Raw genomic sequence first — 12,500 nt, forward strand, 5'->3', positions numbered from 1 at the left:
ACACACACACACACACACACACACACACACACACACACACACACACACACACACACACACACACACACACACACACACACACACACACTTCATTATGTTCACATTGAACGGTTTTGCTGTTTTGTAAAAAACACGAGTCACAACAGATTTGGGATTTTTTTATAATAATGTGGAAAAGTAAATCGTTGTAAGAGTAAAGATATTACTGATAGTTTGAAGACTTGTAAGGAAAAAGTATTTTAGCTTTTATTGTGATAGAAGCAGGAAATGGTCAGAGCTTCTGTTTATTAATATTTATGTCTTAAAGAGATTTTAAAATAAGTATTTATTTAAAGTATTTGTATTTATAACGGATATTTGTTATTTATGCTAAAATATTTATTGTTGCCCGCTTTATACATTTATTTATATTTATTAAAATGTGTTTCTACAGTTGTTCATATTATTGTTTTTTAATCTGTGTTTATAACGAAGCTCTCCGGCTCAGGGTTAGCTTCATCTCAGGAGCCCTGAGGCCTGTAGCCTATACGAAGCTGGTTCAACCTAACCTCGCTCTCGCTAAGCTGTCCTACGACGCTGGTTATCAAGTGGATCGCTCAAGCCAGGCGTGTCCTATCTAGTTAGGTGCGCTCACATGAAAGGGGTGGTATCTGGAGCATTCGACCAATCACAAACATGGAGAAGCTACTGACAGCACAGCGTCATACTTCCTGAATGAAAAGTCAACTATAATATTAGACATATGAAGAAGTTAAACTTTAAACATCCATGACTTAAACACTTGATCCAGGATCAAAGCCACATAGCTGCACCTGCAAGGTGAATACAGCTGGTAACAGAACAAGTGTTTGAATGCGTACATGAACAGGTTTATGATATCACTGCCCCGTCTAAGACACCATCTGACTTTCATTACATTTGACTCGAGTGTTTCCTCAACTTAATGTGTTGCTTCAAATAATCCTTCTGCATCCAGTATGTGACACTGTGAGTGTTGCACGGCCAGATACGGCTCAGCTGACTCAGATAAGGAGATGATACATTATGATGTGATATGCCGCGGACTGTACTTAATGTTACTCTGATCCGGTTACTTATGTTGTGGCAGATATTTAAGTAAGCTTTCTTAACGCTAATGTTCTAATAGTCAGATTGCTCTGAAGATGGGAGGTGATATTCTATTCATGTTCACGTTCACACAGTCAGTGATTTCTGCCGGCCGTCTTTCCTGCAACGGCAGCTTTTCTGTATTTCCTTTCTCCTGTAATATGACTTAATCGCTTTAAACTCCGCACACTGAGCTCTGATTGGTCAGCAGGCAGTGCTTTCACTGAGTTGAGCTCTTAGCCTGCAACCTAACCTGCTCCGGGGCAGGTTAGCCGCTCAGCATCAGTTACCATGGAGATCTAGCCTGCTAAAAAGAGAACCAGCTTCGTAGGACCGGAAACCCAGAGTTTACCTGAAGTTAGCCGCTAAGAGAACATCCTGCTTCGTAGTATAGGCCTCTGACCCTGACCCTCTCCGGAGCTCCTGTGTCTTTGGAGAATCAAATATCAAGTATTTGTTTATCATTTATATAAAGATGACATTTCTGTCTCTGTGTGATAATAAACAATACTAACGATAATATTATTACTTAGAGTTATTGTTTATATTATAATTATTATTTGGAACATGAAATAAAATACAAAGATTTTCACAGATTTATTTATTGAAATTGTCATTTTATTGAGGAGGTCAAAGGTCAATCATAGGTCAATCAGAGGTCAGTCAGAGGTCAGTCAGAGGTCAGATGTCAGTCAGAGGTCAGTCAGAGGTCTGTCAGAGGTCAGATGTCACAGTCAGAGGTCAGTCAGAGGTCACAATCAGAGGTCAGTCAGAGGTCAGTCAGAGGTCTGAGGTCAGTCAGAGGTCACAATCAGAGGTCAGTCAGAGGTCAGTCAGAGGTCACCCAGAGGTCTGAGATCAGTCAGAGGTCACAATCAGAGGTCAGTCAGATGTCAGTCAGATGTCAATCAGAGGTCAGTTGGAGGTCAGAGGTCAATCAGAGGTCAGTTCCTGTGCGTCTCGTTGTTTCTTCTTCGTTGTTTCTCTTTCTGTCTCAGAGCTTTCTTCTCCTTCTCGGCTGCAGAGAGAAGATCTTTGATGCGTCGCTTCAGAGCGCTTCGGTGAGACGAACTGAACACGCCCAGATCCTGGGGAGGTATCACTCTGAGGGTTATATTAAATACCTATCATCTATATCAGGGGTTTTCAAAGTGTGGGAAGGGGAGCCTCCCCTCAGAGAACATAAGAACAGCCACGCCCCCCCTCCCAATTATTATTGCTTTTATTATTGTTGTTGTTGTTGATGTTGCTATAATGCAGGGGTATTATGATCCAGTGGAAAGCCCTTAACTGCTGGCCTAGTTAAATCAGAGTGGTTACTTTCTGTTGGCAGGGCAGGGTAGTTTTACACAGCGTCTTTGACTTTCTCAGGACTTCAAACTATTTGTTGGGGGCAGACCCCACAAAGACAAAAATATATTTACACACGCAAGGTCATCATCTTAACAGTTTGTTATGCTCATCGAGTCTTCCGTGAGCAGAGCATCAAGTTGCCTATAACAGCTGAATGCGGTGATTACCCTCTTGTTCAGCAACACGCCTCTCAAACCTACTAAGATCCAAAGCTTTAGTGCGTTTGATTCAATGCTGAGTGCAGCCCCGCTGACAGGCTCCTCTCTGTCATTGTAGACCGTACCTCATTCCTTCAGTACTTGGGTCCGAATGCGCCGTCCCGTTCAAATGAAATCGCCGCCAATCACATTTCCTTGCTCACGCCAGGGCCGGGGGAGGGGTTACAAGGCTCGCGTCTCGTGCTGCATTCACTTGCACTCAGACTTTAGAGATTTTCTCTCATAAATGTCCGATGAGCCACAACTTTTATGTCAAAACAAAGCTGCCAACCGGGATGGCAAGGCTATTTTAAGGGTGGCAGTTGCCACCCCGGTAGATCCGCCGATGCTTGACAGGTACTTGCTTTTGATGAAAGTCAATGCGGAGAACCCGCACCCACACAGGTGGGTGGAGGTGAAGGGAATGAGCACTCACACAGGTGGGTGGAGGTGGAGGTGGAGGTGAAGGGAATGAGCACTCACACAGGTAGGTGGAGGGGAAGGGAGTGAGCACCCACACAGGTAGGTGGAGGTGAAGGGAATGAGCACTCACACAGGTAGGTGGAGGTGAAGGGAATGAACACTCACACAGGTAGGTGGAGGGGAAGGGAGTGAGCACTCACACAGGTGGGTGGAGGTGAAGGGGATGAGCACTCACACAGGTAGGTGGAGGTGAAGGGAAGGAGCACTCTCACAGGTAGGTGGAGGTGAAGGGAAGGAGCACTCTCACAGGTAGGTGGAGGTGAAGGGAAAGAGCACTCACACAGGTGGGTGGAGGTGAAGGGAAAGAGCACTCACACAGGTAGGTGGAGGTGAAGGGAAAGAGCACTCACACAGGTAGGTGGAGGTGAAGGGAAGGAGCACTCACACAGGTAGGTGGAGGTGAAGGGAATGAGCACTCACACAGGTAGGTGGAGGTGAAGGGAGTGAGCACTCACACAGGTAGGTGGAGGTGAAGGGAAGGAGCACTCACACAGGTAGGTGGAGGTGAAGGGAAAGAGCACTCACACAGGTGGGTGGAGGTGAAGGGAAAGAGCACTCACACAGGTAGGTGGAGGTGAAGGGAAAGAGCACTCACACAGGTAGGTGGAGGTGAAGGGAATGAGCACTTACACAGGTGGGTGGAGGTGAAGGGAAAGAGCACTCACACAGGTAGGTGGAGGTGAAGGGAAAGAGCACTCACACAGGTAGGTGGAGGTGAAGGGAATGAGCACTCACACAGGTAGGTGGAGGTGAAGGGAAAGAGCACTCACACAGGTAGGTGGAGGTGAAGGGAAAGAGCACTCACACAGGTAGGTGGAGGTGAAGGGAAAGAGCACTCACACAGGTGGGTGGAGGTGAAGGGAAAGAGCACTCACACAGGTAGGTGGAGGTGAAGGGAAAGAGCACTCACACAGGTAGGTGGAGGTGAAGGGAAGGAGCACTCACACAGGTGGGTGGAGGTGGAGGTGGAGGGAGTGAGCACTTCTACAGCCTCTCTGGCGAGGTGGGGGAACTCGGTCTCGACAGACAGCCAAAAGTGTGCAAGCGACGTTTTGTGCCAGACGCTGTCTCCTCTCTCACTTTAGGTCACTTCACTAAAAATCCATCCATGTTGCCGCTCGCATAAAGTTAGCTGAAGTTAGCTAGCTACATTTCACTGTTTCTCGTTCTTTTTTTCTCCCGCTGCACCTCCCCTGAAGTACTCTGGCGCCCCCCAGGGGAGGCCCCCCTCACACTTTGAACACCACTGATCTATATCATGTTATAATGGAGGAGGCATCACTCTGAGGGTTATATTAAATACCCATCATCTATCGTCTATAGAAGGGGCCGTCAACAGGCGGACCGCGGTCTGGACCCGGACCGAGACGCAGACCTATACGGACCCGGACCGAGACGCAGACCTATACGGACCCGGACCGAGACGCAGACCTATACGGACCCGGACCCGTAATCAATACATTAAAATGGGATTTCAATTTTGACGGGGCGATTCTATTTTAACCTCCGCCGACAGGGGGCGAAAGAGAGGAGAGAGAGAGAGAGAGAAACACAGAAGAAGAGAGGAGAGAGAGAGAGAAACATAGAAGAGAGGAGAGAGAGACACAGAGAGAGAAACACAGAAGAAGAGAGGAGAGAGAGAGAAACACAGAAGAAGAGAGGAGAGAGAGAGAGAAACATAGAAGAGAGGAGAGAGAGAGAGAAACATAGAAGAGAGGAGAGAGAGACACAGAAGTTCTTCTGTGTCTCTCTCTCCTCTCTTCTTCTGTGTCTCTCTCTCCTCTCTTCTTCTGTGTTTCTCTCTCTCTCTCTTCTCTCTTTCGCCTCCTGTCGGCGGCGGTTAAAATAGAATCGCCCCGTCAAAATTGAAATCCCCTATCAATGTATTGATTACGGGTCCGGGTCCGTATAGGTCTGCGTCTCCGCCTGTTGCAGACCCCTGGTCTGTGTCATGTTATAATGGAGGAGGAGGTATCACTCTGAGAGCGATATGAAATGTTACCTTCAGCTTGTCGCTGTCCATCTGCAGCAGCTGCTCTCCGTCAATGTCTCCCACGTTGAACTCTGGGACATACTGCTCCATGTGAATCCCTCTCAGCCAATCACAGACCTGCTGACACGTCCAGGAGGAGGCGGGACAGGAAGTATCCTCCGCAGGCTGTGGGGGGGGGGGGGGGGGGGGGGGGGGGGGTGCGGCACATTCATCTCTGGATTACTGGGATACTGGAGGAGAAGTGCAGTGTGTGCAGAGGCGCGGGAAGGTATTTTGAGTGGGGGTGCTGAGGTGCTGGACTCCAGTGAACACTATTACGGGCACTATAGAGCACGCACAAAAAAAGCTCCCCACACGCAAACACACAATAAACCCACGACTGTTACAATGAAGGCTCGATAATCAGCTCACGGCATATAGGCAGGGGTAAAGTGCTATTTTTTACGAGTGGGGAGCGGACCTCACCTCCTCTAGGGGGGTCCGGGGGGATGCTCCCCCGGGAAGATTTTTTTTAATATTGAAGTTAAAAGCATCAATCTGGTGCACTTTGAGAGCAACATGAAGAGATCTATGGATACATCTCTCAGCACCCAGATGAAACACAACTGGAAGCAGATGTTCTTTTTCTTTATGGATATTTTACAAATCACTTCCCTTTCAAACTGTATTCTTGTTTTACTGCCATATAGTATTTCATAACTGTTTTTCCTTTATTCTCTTATTTTTTTTATAACTATAATGATCATATGAAGGTGTGCCGCGGAAATAATCTTTTGAATAATTTTTGACCAAACCGTTTGAGACCCACTGAGATAACTTAGACTAAAGTTAACTATCTAAACACTCAGAGAGTCCTTTAGCTCACCTGAGCCTCTCAGTCTGAGAGGAGCTCTCCTCTCAGTCTGAGAGGAGAGCTCTCCTACAGCTCCGTATGTCCGTTAGTGCAGCTAGCTAACCAGATGCTAACAACACGGTCCCTGCTGCTGGCACCGGTCCCTCTCTCTCTCTCTCTCTCTCTCCCTCTCTCTCTCTCCCTCTCTCACCCTCTCTCTCTCTCCCCCTCTCTCACACACACTAAATGCGCTATTTCCGCACACACAGAGCCGCGAGCTTGAATGACACAAGCACACTTTTATTTCCATGCAACTCTCTGATTGGTCTGGTGTCTTGCCTCTGTTGCATTCACTGAACACGGGAAATTATAGTCCTGCCGTCCTTTCTAGTGTCTTGATGAGGTTCACGTAAAGCACGGTTAATGTATTATATTATTGAGGTAGAATTGTCCGGGGCTACAGAAAAAACATTCGGGGCAGGCCAAAATATCATTTTACCAACAATGTTGAATTTATTGGCTCCATATTACACAGATTATGCACAGCGGGAGCAGCAATAACCGTCACATAATAATTCAGACAGGGGAGCTCCGCACCCCCTGCCTGCCGCTAGGGGGTGCTGCAGCGCCCTCAGCACCCCCCTTCCCGCGCGCATGAGTGTGTGTGTGTGTGTGTGTGTGTGTGTGTGTGTGTGTGTGTGTGTGTTACCTCGTCGGAGGAAAGGGTTTGGTATGGGTGTGAGGACCGGCAGGAATCTGACGGAGGAGAGAAATCCTCGCTGAGAGCCGACTCCTGCCGGAAACACAGAGAAAACTTTATTAATAAAAAGTCATTTACGAACTAGAGTCTACAGAGTTACACACACACACACACACACACACACACACACACACACACACACACACACACACACACACACACACACACACACACACACACACACACACACACACACACACACACACACACACACACACACACACACACACACACATACTAGGGGTTTCACCAACTAATCGACTAATCGACTACCTTTACCACTAGTCGGCGCTTTAGGCCCTAGTCGTGGAAAAAAATGGAGGTAAACGAGGTGCTGCAAAATGCTCCAAAACACGTCCGACATTCTTATGTATGGCAGTACTTCAACGAAGATGTAACCAACTCCACAGTGAAGTGTCAGTTGTGTACAGCTGTACTGAAGTACAATACAAATGCATCTGCTATGTCCAACCATCTGAAGATGAGACACCCACTGCCGACAGCTAGCACTAGCAGTAATGCTAGCACCAGTGAGCAACGGACCGGCGTCAGCACTGAACAGAGGCAAACGAGCAGCAAGAAAACACGGGTCAACAGTGATGCGGATGATGAGCTACGGGATTACTGCCAGCGGACACCGCATATCCCCACAATGGATAATCCACTGGAGTGGTGGGCAGAAAACGTGCACCGCTTCCCCCGCTTTCGAGGAGCTACCTGGCTATTCCAGCCACAAGCACCCCGAGTGAGAGGGTTTTTTCCCTGGCAGGCAACACTGTCACCCGAAAGCGGTCAGCCTCCTTCCCTCACATGTCGATGCGTTGGTGTTCAAACCAAAAATATGGAAAGGTGGACGTTATATAAAGTGTTGCGCAATGCGCTGTTGCGCACTGGATTTACGTGGCATTTATGTAAACAAGAGTTTTTTGCTGTCGATTTTGGTGAGTCCAGTGTTTGTTATTTACTCAGCCATGTAACACAAATTAAAATGCAGTGTTTAATGTTACTGTATGAGTTCCAATAGACAATACAGTTATACACCTCTCTTTGTGTGTCTCTATTATGACGTAACGACTAGTTGACAAGTCGACTACTATTTTGAAAAACTAGTCGACTAGTAAATATTGGTAGTTGTGAAACCCCTAACACACACACACACACACACACACACACACACACACACACACACACACACACACACACACACACACACACACACACACACACACACACACACACACACACACACACACACACACACACACACACACACACACACACACACACACACACACACAGTCACATGATTGCTCAGCTTGGGTTTGTTTTGTGGTGTGTGATCAATATTTTACTGTCATGGTATGCAGGAACTGTTTGTCAGGGGTGTGTGTTTGTGTGTGTGTGTGTGTGAGTACCTGTGACTGAGCCCTGCGTGGGCGGGGGGAGGCGGGCGGGGGGGCTTTCGGGGAGGAGGGGGGCGTCCCAGAGGAGGAGATAGAACCCCTCCCTTCAGAAAACCAGGAGAAGGGGACGAACGACGAGGAGCGGGAGGGGCTTTCTGAGGGATCCCTGAAACACACACACACACACACACACACACACACACACACACACACACACACACACACACACACACACACACACACTCTGTGATTACATTGTTAAACTGGTTGTTGTTGATGTCTTGGAGCTGTCCTCACCTGTTGCCCACTGACAGACGGCTGGACTTGTCCTTCCTCACTCGGATGTAGGAGCGCCGCAGAGTCACCCTGAGAGACAGGTGGTCCACAGAGAGCCAATCAGAGATCAGAGGATCCACAGAGAGCCAATCAGAGCAGCAGTACAGATGCAGGAAGTCCTGTGAATATCAGGACTCATCATGCTGACTCAGGTCAGGGTTCAGGACTCATAGTGCTGACTCAGGTCAGGGTTCAGGACTCATCATGCTGACTCAGGTCAGGGTTCAGGACTCATAATGCTGACTCAGGGTTCAGGACTCATAGTGCTGACTCAGGGTTCAGGACTCATAATGCTGACTCAGGGTTCAGGACTCATAGTGCTGACTCAGGTCAGGGTTCAGGACTCATCGTGCTGACTCAGGGTTCAGGACTCATAAGGCTGACTCAGGGTTCAGGACTCATAATGCTGACTCAGGTCAGGGTTCAGGACTCATCGTGCTGACTCAGGGTTCAGGACTCATAAGGCTGACTCAGGGTTCAGGACTCATAGTGCTGACTCAGGTCAGGGTTCAGGACTCATCGTGCTGACTCAGGGTTCAGGACTCATAAGGCTGACTCAGGGTTCAGGACTCATAATGCTGACTCAGGGTTCAGGACTCATAATGCTGACTCAGGTCAGGGTTCAGGACTCATAATGCTGACTCAGGGTTCAGGACTCATAATGCTGACTCAGGTCAGGGTTCAGGACTCATAATGCTGACTCAGGTCAGGGTTCAGGACTCATAATGCTGACTCAGGGTTCAGGACTCATAATGCTGACTCAGGTCAGGGTTCAGGACTCATAATGCTGACTCAGGGTTCAGGACTCATCATGCTGACTCAGGTCTGGGTTCAGGACTCATAATGCTGACTCAGGTCAGGGTTCAGGACTCATAATGCTGACTCAGGTCAGGGTTCAGGACTCATAATGCTGACTCAGGGTTCAGGACTCATTCCTGCAGATATGAAATAATACTGGTGGTGATATCTTTGATGACCAAGAGCTGTCTTATAAATATGTAAACATGTTTCTTGAGTCTCACCCGAGGTCCAGGAAGCGTCTCTTGGTTTTCTTATCGAAGACGACTGTCGGACTGCCGGGATCACCTGGACTCGTGTCCCGACTGGAGTCAGAAACCAACACTTATACACACACACACACACACACACACACACACACACACACACACACACACACACACACACACACACACACACACACACACACACACACACACACACACACACACAGTTTCATTTCTATTACATCAGTTTGAGGTATATGTACAGGTGTGTTCAGGTGTGTACAGGTGTGTGTAAAGGTTCAGGTGTGTATAGGTGTGTACAGGTGTGTGTACAGGTTCAGGTGTGTACAGGTGTGTGTACAGGTTCAGGTGTGTACAGGTGTGTGTACAGGTTCAGGTGTGTACAGGTGTGTACAGGTGTGTGTAAAGGTGTGTGTACAGATGTGTGTACAGGTTCAGGTGTGTTCAGTTGTGTACAGGTGTGTGTTCAGTTGTGTACAGGTGTGTGTACAGGTTCAGGTGTGTTCAGGTGTGTGTTCAGATGTGTGTACAGGTTCAGGTGTGTTCAGTTGTGTACAGGTGTGTGTACAGGTTCAGGTGTGTTCAGTTGTGTACAGGTGTGTGTACAGGTTCAGGTGTGTTCAGGTGTGTGTTCAGATGTGTGTACAGGTTCAGGTGTGTTCAGTTGTGTACAGGTGTGTGTACAGGTTCAGGTGTGTTCAGGTGTGTGTTCAGATGTGTGTACAGGTTCAGGTGTGTTCAGTTGTGTACAGGTGTGTGTACAGGTGTGTGTACAGGTGTACCCTCGCTGTCCGGCCTCCTGCTCCTCCTCATGTAGACGCGGGGACAGTCTGTGGGGGGGCAGGACCTGGAGGAGGGGGGGCTGCTGGGCGTCACCAGCGCCTCCTGAGATGTGGCATTGGTCAGCTGTCGGTACCGCCCCCTCGGAGGAGCAGCCAATGAGACGCCTTCATGGTCCGGGGAGCGGCGCACCTGAGGACAGAAGGTGAGGAAGACTCTGCTCTCTGTGTTTCATCTTAACGTGTCACAGCTGTCTGAGCTCTGATTGGTCTCACCAGCGAGGCGTCGAAGGAGAAGGCGGGGCTTCTAGCCGACAGCAGCGAATCAGGAGAGGGGGAGGAGCCTCGCACGGCCAGGTGGAGAGGTGAGTGAGTGGAGTGTAACGGACTCTCCTGAAACGATTCACAGACAGCAGGATGGCATTTGTTTAATTTCCTTTCCTTTTTAATGTTGAATAGAAAGAAAGCCCAGTTCCCCGCCCTGAGTTTTACAGGAGGGAGCTGAGGTCTAAGACATTGCTGTTGCACACTTAGTAACTAATTGTGTTTTTTTCATATTTTTTAACAGTATTTTTATATTTTTTAACTGTATTTATATTGTTTTGCAGTATTTCTGTCCTCAGCGAACCTTCCTCTCCAGGCTGTCGTCACCCTCCGTGGAGCTCACGCTGTCGCGGTAGCGGGACCGGGAGGGCCTCTGCCTCCGGGCCCTGACGGACAGCTGGGCGCGGCCCTTCTGGATGCTGTTATCCAGAAGCTCTGTCTCCGGGACCTCGTTCAGGTCTGAAACACCAACACACACTGCAGTAAACACAACAACTGTGGTCAATAATCATTCACTTTATACACACAAAACACTCTTTAAAGTAGAGACACTACATACTGATATACACCTGAACATCAGCAGGAGAGGACTCTTTAAAGTAGAGACACTACATACTGATATACACCTGAACATCAGCAGGAGAGGACTCTTTAAAGTAGAGACACTACATACTGATATACACCTGAACATCAGCAGGAGAGGACTCTTTAAAGTAGAGACACTACATACTGATATACACCTGAACATCAGCAGGAGAGGACTCTTTAAAGTAGAGACACTACATACTGATATACACCTGAACATCAGCAGGAGAGGACTCTTTAAAGTAGAGACACTACATACTGATATACACCTGAACATCAGCAGGAGAGGACTCTTTAATGTAGAGACACTACATACTGATATACACCTGAACATCAGCAGGAGAGGACTCTTTAAAGTAGAGACACTACATACTGATATACACCTGAACATCAGCAGGAGAGGACTCTTTAAAGTAGAGACACTACATACTGATATACACCTGAACATCAGCAGGAGAGGACTCTTTAAAGTAGAGACACTACATACTGATATACACCTGAACATCAGCAGGAGAGGACTCTTTAAAGTAGAGACACTACATACTGATATACACCTGAACATCAGCAGGAGAGGACTCTTTAAAGTAGAGACACTACATACTGATATACAAATGAACATCAGCAGGAGAGGACTCTTTAAAGTAGAGACACTACATACTGATATACACCTGAACATCAGCAGGAGAGGACTCTTTAAAGTAGAGACACTACATACTGATATACACCTGAACATCAGCAGGAGAGGACTCTTTAAAGTAGAGACACTACTGATATACACCTGAACATCAGCAGAAGAGGACTCTTTAAAGGAGAGACACTACATACTGATATACACCTGAACATCAGCAGGAGAGGACTCTTTAAAGTAGAGACACTACATACTGATATACACCTGAACATCAACAGGAGAGGACTCTTTAAAGTAGAGACACTACATACTTATATACAACTGAACATCAACAGGAGAGGACTCTTTAAAGTAGAGACACTACATACTGATACACACCTGAACATCAGCAGGAGAGGACTCTTTAAAGTAGAGACACTACATACTGATATATACCTGAACATCAGCAGGAGAGGACTCTTTAAAGTAGAGACACTACATACTGATATACACCTGAACATCAGCAGGAGAGGACTCTTTAAAGTAGAGACACTACATACTGATATACACCTGAACATCACCAGGAGAGGACTCTTTAAAGTAGAGACACTACTGATATACACCTGAACATCAGCAGGAGAGGACTCTTTAAAGTAGAGACACTACATACTGATATACACCTGAACATCAGCAGGAGAGGACTCTTTAAAGTAGAG

General features: G+C 47.5%; 1 protein-coding gene and 1 long non-coding RNA gene across 5 annotated transcripts in view; one reads left to right on the forward strand and one right to left on the reverse strand.

Annotated features, from left to right (window-relative positions):
• Positions 1-1,693: 1,693 nt before the first annotated feature.
• samd14 (sterile alpha motif domain containing 14) overlaps positions 1,694-12,500 on the reverse strand; it is a 14,962-nt gene continuing 4,155 nt past the window's right edge. Inside the window, exons 2-10 of one of the 4 annotated variants that reach the window (XM_079695368.1) lie at positions 10,897-11,051; positions 10,545-10,661; positions 10,272-10,461; positions 9,487-9,586; positions 8,426-8,494; positions 8,141-8,294; positions 6,675-6,758; positions 5,143-5,298; positions 1,694-2,211 (exon numbers count right to left, since the gene is read on the reverse strand). In XM_079695368.1, coding sequence (XP_079551494.1) covers positions 2,041-2,211; positions 5,143-5,298; positions 6,675-6,758; positions 8,141-8,294; positions 8,426-8,494; positions 9,487-9,586; positions 10,272-10,461; positions 10,545-10,661; positions 10,897-11,051 — 1,196 coding nt within the window. In that variant the 3' untranslated portion in view covers positions 1,694-2,040. Of the gene's footprint in view, positions 2,212-5,142; positions 5,299-6,674; positions 6,759-8,140; positions 8,295-8,425; positions 8,495-9,486; positions 9,587-10,271; positions 10,462-10,544; positions 10,662-10,896; positions 11,070-12,500 lie in introns of all 4 variants that reach the window. The other 3 variants (XM_079695367.1, XM_079695370.1, XM_079695369.1) reach the window with 3 other exon arrangements.
• On the forward strand, positions 2,496-3,371 carry LOC307027173. The gene is made up of 3 exons (XR_013804562.1): positions 2,496-3,062; positions 3,180-3,189; positions 3,266-3,371. It is a non-coding gene; the product is annotated as an uncharacterized lncRNA (long non-coding RNA).

The sequence above is a fragment of the Notothenia rossii genome (genome assembly GCF_949606895.1).
Source record: "Notothenia rossii genome assembly, contig: scaffold_244, whole genome shotgun sequence".
NCBI classification, from domain to species: Eukaryota; Metazoa; Chordata; class Actinopteri; order Perciformes; family Nototheniidae; genus Notothenia; species Notothenia rossii.